Source organism: Sorex fumeus, unplaced genomic scaffold (assembly GCF_029834395.1).
Source record: "Sorex fumeus unplaced genomic scaffold, SorFum_2.1 ptg000015l, whole genome shotgun sequence".
Lineage (NCBI taxonomy): Eukaryota > Metazoa > Chordata > Mammalia > Eulipotyphla > Soricidae > Sorex > Sorex fumeus.
Genome location: NW_026606072.1, coordinates 8,385,210 through 8,401,714, shown reverse-complemented (window position 1 = coordinate 8,401,714; position 16,505 = coordinate 8,385,210). Strand labels below are relative to the sequence as shown.

Sequence of the window (16,505 nt, the reverse complement as noted above, 5' to 3'; positions counted from 1 at the left end):
TCTACAAGGACTGAAATTTTTGTGCAACAAAAAATATTCTTTCTAGGTCTTAGCCTGTGGAGAAATTTTAATCTTCCCATTAAAAACTTATAAAAGTCATAATCACATTTCCCTTGGTTAGACTCATTAAACCTGAAGGAAATAATTTTAAGCAAATTTTAAACTAAAATTTTCCCCTCGAAGAAAGAGAGATAAAAACCAATAGTTTCCAAAACTTGGAAATGCAGAAAGACAGTTTTTAAAAATAAATCTTCCTCTTCCTATTTCCTACGTTTTGATATGTTTCTTTCAAGTTATTGCTTCTAGTTCTCCATTTTAATTGCAGGATTAAGTTTCTTCTCTGCACGTGATTTTTATCTGACTTTTTTTACTTCTATTTAGTCCCATGTTATTAACAAATCTTCAGAAAAGTGTTTGAATTTTTTCTTTTTTTTGTACTTTGTAGCAAAATGCACAAAACATAAACTGCAATATCTTTGGCCAGAGTACTGGGGTTAAGTTGCTTGCCTTGTATGCTGCTGACCCAGGTTCAATCCCCGAAACTGCATGTGGTCCCCTGAGCACTGCTAGGATTGACCCCTGAGCACAAAGCTCTGGGCACTGCTGGGTGTGATCCAACCAGCAAACTAAATAAAAAATACCATTGCAGCTATTCTTAAGTGTTTTAGTTACATCATGTTAATACATTCAAATTGTTATGTAGCCAATCTGCAGAATTAAAACTCTGTGCCATAGAATAATGTTTCATTTCTTCATTCCACCATTTTTGACAACAGCTATTCCATTCTCTCGCTCTATAAATTTTATAGGTTAGGTACTCTATGTATAAAGTGTAATTATGCAGTGTCTTTTTATGACTTGTTTCACTTAGGAAATAATATAATATAATAACCAATATTATAATGTGTATCATAATTCCATTTATTATTAACACTAAAAAGTATTCCATTCTGTATACTTATACTAAATTTTATTCACCCATTCATCCATCAAAAATGGACAAGGTTGTAAATAATGGTAAATAATGCTGCTTAGCACAGCGGTAGGGCGTTCACCTTACAAGCGGCCAACATGGCCGACCCGAGTTCGATTCCTCCGCCCCTCTCGGAGAGCCCGGCAAGCTACCGAGAGTATTCGATATGCCAGACACAGTAACAACAAAGTCTCCAATGGAGACGTTACTGGGCCCACTCGAGCAAATCGACGATCAACGGGAGGGTCTTTATTTATTATTTATTTACAAATACAGATGTACTGATGTTTACCCATACCCTGCTTTCAATTATTTTGGGTATATATCTAAAGCTTGTAGGACTGGTGGATATTATAGTAATGCCACCAGTATACTGGCGGTAATAAGATTGCACAGATAATTGATTATAAAGTTGGATTTTAGACATAACACATTTAATTTGTGTATTTTATTTTATTTGTTTATGGGGCCATACCTGCTAGTGCTCATAGCTTACTCCTGGCACTGCACTCAGGGATCACTCCTTGCAGGTTTGGGGAATCATGTGTGATTCTGGGGATCAAGCCCAGGTCAGTCAAATGCAAGGTGTGAGCCTTCCTTACTGTACTATCTCTGTAATAAATACTTGCTTGTTTTTGTTCGTAAATTATACCTCAACATAATCTATGGTAGCAGACAATAAAGATAAAACTTTGCAGCATCTTTTAATTCTTTTACCATTTTACAGAGTTGTCCACAGCAAGTACTGATTTCTACTTCAATTTTACCACACCCTGACAGGGTCATTTTTTTTTTTTAGAAAAATGCTGTTGCTAATCTTGTAACTGACAAGTGATATTGTGTTGTCTTACATATATTTGATAACTTTCATGTAAACAGTTTCTTTCTCATAAGTAAGATCTTCTTGGTATCTGTAGAGGAGGGAGAGAGGGTGAGGAGAACAGAGGAAAGGAGAAAAGAAGAGAAGAGAGGAGGGGAGGGGAGTGGAGGGGAGAAAGGGAGGGGAGGGAAGGGGAAGGAAAGGGAAAACTTCTTTTCATTATGTGGAAAAGTATTTAGTTGTTCGTGGTGAGAAGATGAAAGATTGAAATTTTAGAATCACTCTAATCCAAAGCGATTAGAACTTGAGTTTCTTGATTCTGCTTACCAGTACTATCTGGATCTAAATTCCCAGTAATTCCACTCCTGTCACCACCTTCCCTCAACATCCTGGCATGTTAGAAAGATGAAACTAACTGACAGATGTGTTTTACAGTCTTCAGGAACTCTACTGGGTGTGTGCACTCTATCATAATACTCTTTCCTCCACACGTTTCTCATTTCAGCACACTGAAACCGACATTGTCACTAAATGACCAGCTTAACATTCTTGAAGAAAGTATCCGGAGACTGCTGCCCCTTCCACCTCTTGAAAAACTGATAGATGATGGTCAGACAGACCAGGACAAGGAGCACATTAAAGTATGCAGGGGTGAAGCTGGAGTAGGACAAGCTACTCCAGAGGGACTTGACTCTCTCCACTCAGTTGACACTCACACTCACCTCTGGTTTCAGTTTCTCTACCAACGATCCATGGATGCCCTAGGAAAACTGATTAAAACCATGATATGGGAAAATGAGAAAGGAGAAGACTGTGAAGAAATGTTTAATGTTAGTAGAGTTCCGTGGACACGGATTCCCACATTCTCTGATCTGTACCCCTCAAAGAATCCCTACCTCATTCTCTTCATGGGGAGACCCTCACTGACCAACCTTCCCCATAATTGGCAGCTAGACCTTCTTAAACAGGCTGGTGGGAAGAGAGCACCCTCCCACCTGAATAGAAGTCAGTACTTGTTGAGAATAGTCTGAGCAAGAATGAGAGAATGAGAATGAATAACTAGAACTCTAAGGAAAGGACCTTTGTTCTTTGACTTAATAGCTTCTCCGAATGTGGCTTGTTTCAAACAAAGAATGGGAAAGAGAAAGAGCCTTCCAGATAGCTGCAGTAGTGTTGATGGATAACGTCAAGGTAAGGGATGCTCTACAACAAATTGCAATGTTTGATAACAACAATGGTTTCTTGTGGAAGCTTCTGAAACCCAAACTTCCTATATGAAGGATTTCTGATTTGGCACAAGGTGTTTTCTAGAGAAGCACTTGGGTAATGGCTCTCCCACCTCCAAATACATCAACCACCCTGGAATTCAGCCAATGGTCTTTGCTTCCTTCCTTTCCCACTGTCCTTAAAAACTTCAAGGTTCCAGTTAATCCTAAGGACCTACAGGTCCTTACGAAGGACTTATTATTCAGTGTTGGGAATATGTTGGGATGTCACCCCTTACCCATCCTGAGGTTTGTCCTGCAGGCACCACAGAAATTTAAAATCGCCTCAATCCTTGGCGTCCTGGTTCCTCACTCCTGCGACACCCTATCCACCATCCGTCGGGCAGCCACCAGCTCCACTGTTGGTCTGTTCAAAATAAAAGGTGAGGGGAAGATGGAAAATTGATTACTTTCTTTTGTTTTCCGTTTTTATCTGTATACATTTGTCTGTCTTTCTGGTGCGTCTCTCTCTCTCTCTCTCTCTCTCTCTCTCTCTCTCTCTCTCTCTCTCTCTCTCTCTCTCTTTCCTCCCCACCCCATCTCTCCCTTAGACTCCCATTTCTGAGTTCAAATATTTTTAAATTGTAAAAAAATGTGTCTCTCCTAAACAAGTTACATTTTCCTCAGCATTTGTTTTATGTTGTTTAAAAATGGAGATAATAACACCAAAGTGTCATAAAATAGATAATTAAGGGGTTCTAATTAAATTGTTAGCCAATTGGGCATATTAGCAAATCTTTCCTCAATTACATGGTTTTGTTCTGAAGTAAATTGCACTATTACTATGAAGATAAGTAACAGCAATGTAATCTTATCTTACAGAGATAACTTTGTGAGTAAATAGTGGTCCTGCTTATTTCCTTTGTAGTTTTTTTTTGTTAGGGGGCTATACCTAGGGGTCCTCAGAGACTACATGGTGCTCAGAGCTGATGAGGGCCACACTCTACTGGAGATCAAACCCACAGCTCCTTGAATTCCAGCCCTCTGAATCACCTCCTTGGCACAGTTTTTCTGGCTTGGGTAGCAGGGCCTCTGACTGCACCTGAGTACATGTGAAATGAACTGACGGTGTCTGTAAAATGAAAGAATTTTAATATCTCGATCTCTGGTTGAAATCTGTTAATAGGGCTTCCTTTCTAGGTGAAATCAATATGTGCTTCAGTGAGGTCAGTCCTGCCTTATACATGTTCCACTCACGATGGGTCACACGGAGACACTGTGTCTCTGTTCAGCTCTATATTGTACCATTTTGTGTTTATATTCAGCTCTTCATTCTGTCAAGTACTTAGAAAAAGGTTATTGATTGCCTTAGCAGGTGTCAAACTCTGTGATGACACTTGGGCCACAGACATATTACAATTCACAGATGATAGAAATAAGAAAAATATGTTGACATGTGATTTCACTCGTACATTGCATATAGAGATCCTAAACAAATCCATGAACTAAATAAAGCAAAAATAAGCTAAAAGCTTATTGAATAAGTATGACCAATGAGTGGTTACCAGAAGGGAAGGGAGGTAAGCACATCATAAGTCAGATAAAAGGCGTCGATTGTATGATAAAAAAATAGAAATAGACTTTTAGTATTGAGCTTAATGTGAATTGTACACATTTTTATTTTTATTGGTACATGCCTGAAACTTATATAATCTTATAATGCCATATTCTTCATTAAGAAAGAAATTTATTAATTATTTCTATTTACTGTAGTTTAGATAGTTACAATAGCATTAAAGTTTAAGGTATTAATATACAAAATTATCATACCACTACCAAAGCAGCTGCTACCACCCACCACTATTCTTACATCTTTTCTAAGCTGGTGTTCTTTCCCTTCTTCCCCCCACCACTGGTAACTGACTTGTATTCTCTGATTTTGTATTCCAGTGCCCAGGTATTGTCATTGTTACATACTGTCTCTTCTCTTGTTTTGACTTTCTGTAGCACTGCACTGTAGCACTGTCTTCCCATTGTTCATCAATTTGCTCAAGCGGGCACCAGTAACGTCTCACAACAAATTGTGAGACTTGTTGTTACTGTTTTTGGCATATTAAATACGTCACAGGTAGCTTGCCAGGCTTTGCCGTGCAGGCGAGATACTCTCAGTAGCTTGCTGGGCTCTCCGAGAGGGGCAGAGGAATCGAACCTGGGTTGGCCATGTCGGCCGCGAGCAAGGCAAACGCCTTACCCGTTGTAATATCGCTCCAGCCTTTTGACTTTCTATATTCCACAAATAGGTGAATTGTTGGTATTTGTCCTCCTTCTAAACTATTTCACTTAAGATGATACCTTCCAAATTCATCCACATTGATACCAGTACATAATTTCTTATTTTCTTATATCTGCATAATATTTCAGTGTGTATATACACCACGGGCTGGAGCAATAGCACAGCGGTAGGGCGTTTGCCTTGCATGCAGCCAGCCCGGCCGAGCCAGGTTTGATTCCTCTGCCCCTCTCAGAGAGCCCGGCAAGCTACCGAGAGTATTCAATACGCCAAACACAGTAACAAGAAGTCTCCCAAAGGAGACATTACTGGGCCCGCTCAAGCAACAGGAGGACAGTTTGTTTTGTTTGATTTTTTGTATATATACCACAACTACTTGATCCATTTAACCACATTGGATATTTGGGTTGTTTACATATCCTGGCTATTGAACTATTGTACTAACCACCGCAATTAACATAGTGTGCATATATCATATATATCATATCAAATGACATATGGGGGTAAGTGACAAAAAGTGGTATCTCTGGGTCAGAGGGAGTTCTTAATTTATTTCTGAGAAATATGCAAACTGATTTCCATGATGGTTGAACAAGGAAGAAACAGAAAAGCACACCAGGAAATAAAAATATATTCCATGTTATTGGATTGGATGCATAAACATTGTAAAGATGACCCTTATACCCAAGGAATTATGCAGATTTAATGCAATTCCTATTAAAATTTCAATGCAATGATATTTTTCAAGACTTTGGAGTAAACTACTAAAATTTGTACTGAAACATAAAACTTCCCAAACAGCCAAAGTAACACTGAGAGAAAAAAATAAGATGGGAAGTAATGCCTTTCCTGACTTTGAATTGTACTCTAACTATAGTGATTTTAAAAAACAAATGCTGTGTAGTATGAAATAAAGACCGACTCACAGACAAGTGGAACAGAATTGAGAATCTTGAGATAAACACTGAAATTTATTGACAGTTGATATATGAACACTGTCACTGTCACTGTCACTGTCCTCCCGTTGCTCATCGATTTGCTCGAGCGGGCCCAGTAATGTCTCCATTGTGAGACTTGTTACTGTGTTTGGCATATCAAATATGTCACTACTGGCTTGCCAGGGTTTTGCTATGTGGGCAAGACACTCTCGGTAGCATGCCAGGCTCTCCAAGAGGGGCAGAGGAATCGAACCCGGGTCTCCCAGGTCAGCCACATGCAAGGCAAACCCCCTACCCACTGTGCTATCGCTCCAGCTGGATAGATGAACAAAGGAGCTAAATACAGAAAGTGGAGCACAAAAACGTATCTTCAACAAATGGTGTTGGGGAAACTATATAGTCATGTGTGAGAAAACAAAACTGGAACTTCATCTCATGCCATTCGCAAAAGTTTACTCAAAGTGACTTTTTTTTTTTTTTTGCTTTTTGGGTCACACCTGGCGATGCACAGGGGTTACTCCTGGCTCTGCACTCAGGAGTTTCTCCTGGCGGTGCTCAGGGGACCATATGGGATGCTGGGAATGGAACCCGGGTCGGCTGCGTGCAAGGCAAACACCCTACCCTTTGTACTATCTCTCCAGTCCCTCAAAGTGACTTAAAGCTCTCAAGACGAGATCAGAATCTATAAAATACATTGAAGAAAACATAGTAGCACTCTTCAAGAAATGGGCCACAGAGGTAAACTATTTGATCACATAAGCAAAGAAAACAAAAATGCACAAAGATACTACATCAAATTAAAGTTCTGGAGAGATAGAACAGCTGGTAAGGTGCTTGCCTTGCATACAACCCACCTGGGGTCAATACCCAACACTGTATATGGTCCTCCAAACCTCATCTGAACCCAAAGCCAGAGGTAAACCCTGAGCACAGTTGGGTGTTCAGGCCCCAAAACAAAACAAATATAAAAATTTTAAAAGTTTTGCATTGAGAAAGAAACTTGGGTTAAAATAAAGAATCTCTCCTGAATGGGATAAAATATTTGTACACAATGCATGAGATAAAGGACTAATATCCAGAATTCATGTGTTAGGGAAAACAAGTTCATTAGAAATGTGTTTATCAAGCGAGTAAAAAATTGAGCTAAGTTAGAACAAAGGAATTATTCTACTAAGAGAGGAAATGTGCCAAAAGGGAACCTCATAGAAAGAAATTTAAATTCTACTATTATTTTACACAGCCTTCCTTCAGCTTAATTAGTTACCCTGAAAGAAAAATTTCAGGTACTCAGTTACTCTCATTGTTAAAAAGATATCTGAAAGCTTTACTATTAACTTGACTCTTTTGTAATTGATTAAATATTTATAGATATGAAAAATTAAATACCAACTACATACAAATAATTAGTTTGATACTGTTACTTGCTATACATAATTTTTGCTGCTTATGTATTTTATTAATATATAATCAACGTATAACATGTTGCATTTAGGAATACAACATAATAATTTAATACTTTTATATATTATGAAATAATTACAGTGAATCTTAGTGTTCTCCCCTCAACCCTTTTACAATAAGTCTTGTTGACATCCTTCACCACATATAGTTGCAATTATTTTTTTTATTAGTTTGGAATAGCAGTAATTTTTTTTAGAATTTTTATTAGTGAGACACCATGAGGTACAGTTGTAGACTTACAAATTTTGTGCTTGGGTTTCAATTATAAAATGATCAAATACCCATTCCTCCACCAGTGCCCATTTCCCACCACCATGGATCCCAGTATCCCTACCACTCCTCATCCCCCCCATCCCATCCTGCCTCTGTGGCAGGGAGGGATAGACATAGAAAGATTGCATTCATCTGGGGAACATAAAGTAACAAAATAGGAGACTAACACCCAAGAATGACTGAGATTAGTACCAGGAATTTTGCTCCATGGCTTGGAGGACAGCCACACCTGCTAGGGGAAAAGGCAGCTCAGATAAAGAAGGGAGCACCAAAAAAGGGTGTTGGGAGGATCCTCCCAGGATGGGAGAAGCATGCTGAAAGTAGACTATAGACCAAACATGATTGCCACTCAATGCCTCCTTTTCAAACCACAACACCCAAAAGGAGATAGTTGCAATTCTTGTGATTAAGTTTGTAACATTTTCTTTCTAATTGTCAAATATGTCTATGCTATTTACTACAGTCACATGACATCCCCACTACTTCATTATCTTGTAAATGTAAGTTTGTCCCTTTTGATCCTCTTTGCTCAATTTTTTACACCCCCTGCTTAGTCCTCACTTTTGGAAGGTTCCCATCTGTTCACTATATACCTAAGCTTAGCGTTTTCATTTACAAATTGACAATAATCACACAGTTGCTGATGAAAACTTTTATTACAAGAATCACTTTTCCATTTATGCCAGTAATACTCACTGTAGAACTAATTGCAACAGAAATGGGAGTAAGCAGAGGAGGAAGAGCCTGAATATTGATGCCAGTTTAATGACCCTCCTTTAGGCGGAAGAATGCAGAGGAGTGGAGTGGAAGAGTGAGTGGCAAGAAAGACTTTCATGGTTCAAATTTTAGGTCTTTCTTTCTATTTATCTCATGACTATGTTTAAATAACTTCAATGTGACTACCTCAGTTTCCTCATCCACAAAATAGGTACAATAATAGAAGAGTCTACCTCAGACTATCTTTCTAAGTAATAAATAGCATCATCGCCTACTAAGATGGGAAGTATTGCCTTTCCTGACTTTGAATTGTACTCTAACTATAGTGATTTTAAAAAACAAATGCTGTGTAGTATGAAATAAAGACAGACTCACAGACAAGTGGAACAGAATTGAGAATCTTGAGATAAACACTGAAATTTATTGACAGTTGATATATGAACACTGTCACTGTCACTGTCCTCCCGTTGCTCATCGATTTGCTCGAGCGGGCCCAGTAACGTCTCCATCATGAGACTTTTTGTTACTGTGTTTGGCATATCGAATACATCACAGGTGGCTTGCCAGGCTCTGCCGTGCTGGCGAGATACTCTCAGCAGCTTGCCAGGCTCTCCGAGAGGGGCGGAGGAATCAAACTTGGGTCGGCCATCTTGGCCGCTTGTAAGGCAAGCGCCCTACAGCTGTGCTATCGCTCCAGCCCTGCCTACTAAGTATTTAGCATAAATCAGGCATGTGGAAACTACTCAGTATGTGTTTTCTTGTATACTCACCATCCCATTAGACAACCTTTAGGTTGTTTAAAGCAAGAAGCAGCTGAATTAGTGTCACTTCAAAATATAGTCTGTCTTTGCAATCATTCATAAATTTTTTAACTCTTGCATGTTTACCTTTGTGGATTTTAGGCATTTGCGTAGACGTGGAACGGCTACAGACTTTGCAGGATGGGCTGGAAAATGATGACGCTCAGGTCCATATGAAGATTTCTTCTAAAATAGCGAAGGTAAAAGATTCAGAGGCCTGGCCTCTGAATATATAAAGCATATAAAGCATCTGTGTGGGAAGCTGGCCCTTTAACTGACCAAGGCCTAAGTGCCTGTGCTATGCATGGTCGTCTTGACCTACGTGACCTGAAATAGGAAAAGCCAGTGCTATGTTTGGTTATCTTGATGTATGGTTATTCTGAGAGAACATCTGTCATGGCTGTCAGTAATAACAAGAAGTAACTATCTCGTATCTGGTATGTGATGCATATACATTTTATGAATCATATGGACATGGCCCTTTGTGTATCTACCTCGTGTCTGGTAAATCATATGGACATGGCCCTTTGTGTAATCACCTCGTGTCTGGTACGAGATACACATAAACCTTGTAATGCATGATATGTGAAAACAAACCTTCCTAACCATATATGGGCATGACCTTCTGTGTAGCTGCCTTGCTAATGGATATATACCCTGATTGCCCCCAATAAAGTCTGTCCCTTTTTCTCTCTGTTTCTGAACTGCATTCTGTCTCGTGTGTCTTGTGTTCATTCGGTCAGTCCTTCCCTGCACCTACGGATCCTAGGGCCACCTCCGCAGGCCAGAGAGCGGTCTGGCGGGGCCCCCCGCACATGTGAGTTGATTTCCAAAAGGGGGAAAGCTGTGCACACCCCACCATGGAGGGGGCAACCAAGCTATCCCTTCAAGCCAAGTCCTTTCAGTCAGTAACTCTTGCTATGTGTGGCCAGCCAACATTTGCTAATTATTGCTATAAATGACCAATTATTTCTGGGGAAACCTGGTGAACTAATAACCTTGTATAGGCTGAGGGATGTGAGGGGTGGAGTGGGAAGTGAATGGAAAGAAGGGCTTTCATGGATCAGATGACTAATGTGTGCTGCTTAAAGTTCTCTCTTCTTACTTTCAAGAACATTCTTAAACTATGAGTTTGTCCTTTTTCACATTCTTCACACACTTTTCCCTCATCCTGTCCAATCTTCACTACCGTCCACTTTGAGGGTATCCAGAGTCAGTTAAATAAACATCACATTAGGCAGAAATTACTGAGTGAAATTAATTCACATATGAAACAAGGGAATAAGGGAAGATTGAGTCCCTATAGAAGGCAAATGCAAAGAAGTTAATCAGAAAGACATGTGGAAAAGAGTAATCCAGATGAAAAAAGTGACAAGACAATGACCCTGAAATGAAAGAGGTAGGACCTTAAAACCTTGTTTTGCACCCTACCTTTTAATCTTTCAAAAGCTAGGAGATAAATAGCAGGACTACTATGTAGTTATACATGTTACAAAATACACAAAGGCATTCTCCTCTGAAATAGCATCATTTCTATGCAGATATATGTCTATATTATGGCAGTTTACCATAGGTAAATCACCGAATAAAATCAAGGTGAAGTGAACTATTTCAGGGGCAGGAAGCCTTTTGTTAATTTTCCAAAGTATTTTTTGAACTTTCATGGTGGTTCTGCAAAGAATGAATTCTGTAAGACACATTCATGAAGGTCCCTCTGGCTTCTGTGTTTAGACTAGAAAATAGACTGAATGAAAGTAAGTCAAGTCTGGTGAAACTAAAAATCCTGGGACTAGATTAAGGTTACAGTAGAAGGGACAAAATTAAAGTGATCAAAATATGGGAGAAAAATCGATTAGAAAATAGAAAAGATATTTCAAATGATTATGCTGTTTTCTGATGTGATAGTACTCAAAAATATTATTTCCTTTTTTCTTTTATTCCTAACCTAACTTCTACTCCAATGTGTGTTGTGTGGGGGGTGGGAGGAGGGGGAGATAAGAAATAGAAAATAGACCCAGTAGCCAAAAACCTCCACAGAAAGAAAGGAAGGAAAGAAGGAGGGAGGGAAGGACGGAGGGAGAGAGGGGGAGGGAGGGAGGGAGGGAGGGAGGGAGGGAGGGAGGGAGGGAGGGAGGGAAAGGAAAACACTACAGCGAGTAGGGCATTAGTCTTGCATGTGAGTGACCCAAGTTCTGGCTCCTCTAGTCCTCCAAGCCCGCCAGGAGTAAACCCTGAGCACAAAGTCTGGAGTGATCTGAATATGGCCATCCAGAAAAATAACAGCAAAATAGGTCATGTCTATGTCCTGATGTAGTATTTTCCCCAATTCTATGGTATAGTCATGTGCTAAATGTTTGGCTAGTTCAGGGTTTTGGGTTTGGTTTGGCTTTGTTGGGTAAGGGGGCAAGCAGGGTGGTGGATAAAGGAAGCCACACCCAGCGATGCTCAGGGCTTACTGCTGGCTCTGCACTCAGGAATTATTTTTGGCAGTGCTCAAGGGGCCATATGGGTTGCTGGAGATCAAACATGAGTCAGCTGTGTGTAAGGAAAGAGCCTAACCCACTGTACTATCTCCCCAGTCTTAGTCTAAGGCTTTTTTTATACTAAAATACTCATAATCAATTTATTTTATGTGTCCAGGTATGAAATAAAGTGGTTAATAACATGAGACTTTCTGGTGCATTCTCAGACTTTAAGCCGATTCATCCCACATGAAGAAATTCAAAGTTTCCTGGAGGAAATCCTGGATGGCCTAGAGACCCTCAATCTCATGTGTGCAAGGGCCTGTGGCATATGGATGATCACTGTCCTGAAGGATCAGGGAGCCGCTTTGGAGGATCAGGTGAACTGAAAACTTGCCCACTGAACAGCATTCTAACATTTCTAAAGTGCCAAGACCATCACCATTTCTGGGTTCGTCCCCTGACAAACAACAAGCAAGAGCTTGCACAGCCTTGAAAAGTCTGTGCAGAGACCCACACTGTGTATTAACCAGGTTTATGCTGAGTATCAGACTCAGCCTGATACTCAGTGGCCACTCTTGTCTGTGATCAGAAGACATTCCTGAAAAGCCTCCTCTGACCAGTGGCATAAGCTCTGAACCAAAAACGTCTGAATTATGACAGTGTATTGTTAGGTCTAGGTAGAAGAGAGTGATCATCTGGATGCCCTCTGGAACGGTCACCTAGGTCTGGTGGAGTTTCTGATCCCACTGCCCTCTGCAGGTGACAAATCCATACACCACCACACCACAAAGTATTTTTCCTCCCAAGTAGACTGGTCACTGGGGAATTGACTGAGAGGAAATTCCCCAATAGTTCCTCCCAATGGAAGAATTGAGCATGATGAACAGTTCTTAAATTTAAAAAAAAAGAAAAAAAAACTTGGGTAAGAGGTCCAAATAGAAGGGCTAGGAAGATGGCACAAAGGGCTAGAGTATATGCTTTGGATGCAGGAGCCAGGAGCCTTAGGAGTCCCTGTGCATCTCCAGGAACAGACCCTGAGTGCTAGGAGTAGTTCCCCAACCCACCATATGTAGCTCCACTTCAAAAATTGAAAAGTCTAGGCTCTCTTGTAAAGTTAGAAACATGATGCAAGAGTGGGGCCAAAAGAGAGTACAGTAGGCGGGGCATTTGCCTTGCACGTGGGTGACTCAGATTCAATTCCCCAGCAAACTATATGCTCCTATGAGCCTGCCAGGAGTGAATTTTGGGTGCAGAACCAGGAGTAAGCCCTGAGAACAGTGGGGAAGAAAAGGTAGAAAGGAAAGGAAAGGAAAGGAAGGAAGGAAGGAAGGAAGGAAGGAAGGAAGGAAGGAAGGAAGGAAGGAAGGGAGGGAGGGAGGGAGGGAGGGAGGCAAGGAAGGAAGGGAAAGAAAGAAGAGAGACAGAGAGAAAGAAAGAGGAGAAAGAGACACAGAGAGATAGAGATAGAGAGACAGAAAGAGAGAGAAAGAAAAGAATTCAAAGATTAATAATGAGAAAAACAGTCTTAACCCAACAAAGGCAACTCAAGGAGAATAGAGAGAGAAGTTGTGGTCACCAGAGCCTAGAAACAATCACCTTAAGTTGATTGAACTGTCCAGAATGACTTTTGTGTAAGGAAGTTGCATAGAATTGACCTCCCTGCCAACTACTTTTTAGATTTTTTAAGAACATTTACTGAGTACATACAATGCAGCAGTTGTTGAGTGAGACATGAGAGAGTCAAAAGTTGCTAAAATTGAAATATGTGGGTATCTTTGTATTTAGCAAAAAAAAAAAAAAGAAGTTGTTCATGCAATATGCAAGGCCTTAGAAAAGGAAAGTAAAGTAAAGTAAGTAAAGGCCCTCCCGTTGATCATCGATTTGCTCGAGCGGGCCCAGTAACGTCTCCATTGGAGACTTTGTTGTCACTGTGTCTGGCATATCGAATACGTCACGGGGAGCTTGCCAGGCTCTGCCGAGCGGGCAAGATACTCTGGGTAGCTTGCCGGGCTCTCCGAGAGGGGTGGAGGAATCGAACTCGGGTCGGCCATGTTGGCTGCGTGCAAGGCAAACGCCCTACCCGCTGTGCTATCGCTCCAGCCCCTAGAAAAGGAAAAGGTGCTTAAATCCTCTCCAAGCCCCATTGAAATGGCTCTCTATGGAAATCTCGTTTATGGAATCTTTATGACTAAGGAATTATAATTCATAGAGAATATTATGGCCAACACAAAAAATTTCTATTCAAAAAAGTGAGAAATACATCTACTACAAGTAAAGTTAATCTAGCACATAACTAAATTTAGCACAAATCATACCCTTACCCCTGTAAAATCCAAATGAACAATGTCATGCCCTACTGCGCTCATAATGGTTTGAAGGCCCAGATTTTATCTCTGGCTCTGCATGATACGCTGAGCACTGCAAGTGTGACCTATGAGCACTGAACTTGGGCAATCCCCTAAGCACTGCTAATTGTATCCCCTAAATAAAACAAAATGAAAGTAGAATAGTTTCAATGCTCTAAAACCCATCTGTATTAAGCTGATTCTCATGCTTTTTGATTGTGCATTCTTGCCTGTGTTTCCTCCCACCATCTCTACCTTGCCTTTTCCTCCCCGTCCTTTCTCAGTTTACTTATCCTTTTGTTGCAATGATCATGTGTCACTTGTGCTTGATTGTGGTCCTTGCCGGAGTCACACATCTGGAATCTGTTCTTGCTCACCATGATACTCACAAAGGTCTCATGTGTTGTGGCTTTCTGCATAAATTCTAGCTGTGTGTTATCCAGGGCTCACTGGAGTGCTCACACACTTGCTAGGGGTCAGACTCCTAGCCATGGAGCTCACACTTTAGTTATGGTGCTTGCAGAGCCAGAGGTTCCAAGCTGCCAGGAGAGTGCTTGACCACGTCAGGGATTGAACTCCTGGCCTCATGCTTGCAAGGCACATGACCTTCTCCACTGAAACCTTGCCCAGCCCCTTCTACCTTGTCTTGAAATTGTTATGTAGCCTTTAAGACCCAGATCAGCTATCTTTCCATCTCCTTCCCCCAACCCCATCCTGCAGATGTCACGATTGCTTTCTCTCAGTTCTGAACATCCCTTGCATGCCATTTGCCTTATACTGCTTAATCCATGAGCCCTTGGATCTAGGTCCAGTATCTCTTACTGGACCACTAGCTCTTAGAGTTGCGTCTTATTTATCTTTGATAAATTCCCCACCGGCCCTGGCCTAGTACCTGGCATATAGCAGCTTTTCTCTAAACATTTGTGAAATTGACTTAAGAATAAATATTCAATTGATGAATAACTTATGAACAAAAAATCGGCCATGTTTAGAAACAATATTATTTTTTAAAAGTACTTCTAATCCATCAACCCGATAGACTGTGTCAACCCCCAGCACATTTGCCACGACATATGAATCTTGCTATGTCCTGACCATGTATTGAGAAGACAAATAGCAACCTAATGTTTGATTTGACTTTCCTTATTAGCTGCTGGAGATTTTGAGCATAATTTACCATCACATGCCAGTCCTCAGACAAAGAGAGGAAAGTTTTCATTTTATGCTGGAAGCCATCTCCCAGATAGCCAGCTTTCATCCAGAAGCAGTTGCTGCCAATCTTTTACAGAAGCCTCTGCCCTTTGACAGGTAAATTGTAACTAAACTTATCTCTTCTTCCAGGAAAAGCCATTCTGCAAAGCATTAGGGAATAATTTGTGGTTTGAAAGAAAGAAAGCTGTGGTTGAAAACATCTCACTGAAATAACAATCAATGTTTTCCTAGTGTTTTTCAAATAGAGAATAGAAATGCAGTGCAGAGATAGAGAATTTAGATCAAGATAGGGAGATTTTCATTGAATAGTAATGAGAAGAAATATTTAACGCACCATGGAACAAGTAAATGAGTGTTAAAAATTAAGTATTTTTCTTTCTGGTTGCCTAAGTACACCTAGGTGCAACATTTTTTTTTATCTTAGTGCACATTAAAAAACCTTAGTTACCAAGGTTAGAATGCTAGAATGTTAAATAAAAGAACCTTATTATTCTCAGCCATATCTGTGTGTCTGTCCTTGAAATTTTGATTAATCAATGTTGATTTAGAGTGAGTCAAATGGAAAAGCTCGTATTCCAAGGAAATGTGTCTTACCGGCTTCCTCTCTTGTTTCATAGGGACACAAAGACATTGTGGAAGTCCCTGGCTGAGAACCCAGCCTCCAGCTGTAAACTCTTGCGAACCTTAGTAGATAAGTTGGAGACCCAGTTAGAAGATGACATAGTGGGAATAGAAGCAATTTCAGTGAGTTGGACAATGCAGATGCCGGTTTTACATTGATTTCAGTTTTATGTTGGACAAATATGGCAAGAATCACATCTGAGCTGATGAATTTCTTTGGGGATGAGGACAGGGTGGCTCCCAAGAGGTGTTCAGGAGTCTGGGTACCCCACCAGTGATTCTTAGTCAACTGTTCCAGTCTGGGAAAGTTGTTGCAAGGGCCTGAGAATGTGATACTGCTGAGGCCTTATGGTGCTGGGGTTACTCAAGCTACTCCAAGATTGCC

General features: G+C 40.5%; 1 protein-coding gene across 1 annotated transcript in view; it reads left to right on the top strand.

The window, feature by feature from the left end:
* The window catches only part of MROH2B (maestro heat like repeat family member 2B), an 89,135-nt gene that overhangs the window by 59,653 nt on the left and 12,977 nt on the right, over nt 1–16,505 (top strand). The window contains exons 25-32 of the mRNA XM_056112021.1: nt 2,299–2,434; nt 2,528–2,623; nt 2,895–2,984; nt 3,321–3,441; nt 9,580–9,677; nt 12,167–12,319; nt 15,438–15,595; nt 16,117–16,243. Coding sequence (XP_055967996.1) covers nt 2,299–2,434; nt 2,528–2,623; nt 2,895–2,984; nt 3,321–3,441; nt 9,580–9,677; nt 12,167–12,319; nt 15,438–15,595; nt 16,117–16,243 — 979 coding nt within the window. The remainder of the gene's footprint in view (nt 1–2,298; nt 2,435–2,527; nt 2,624–2,894; nt 2,985–3,320; nt 3,442–9,579; nt 9,678–12,166; nt 12,320–15,437; nt 15,596–16,116; nt 16,244–16,505) is intronic.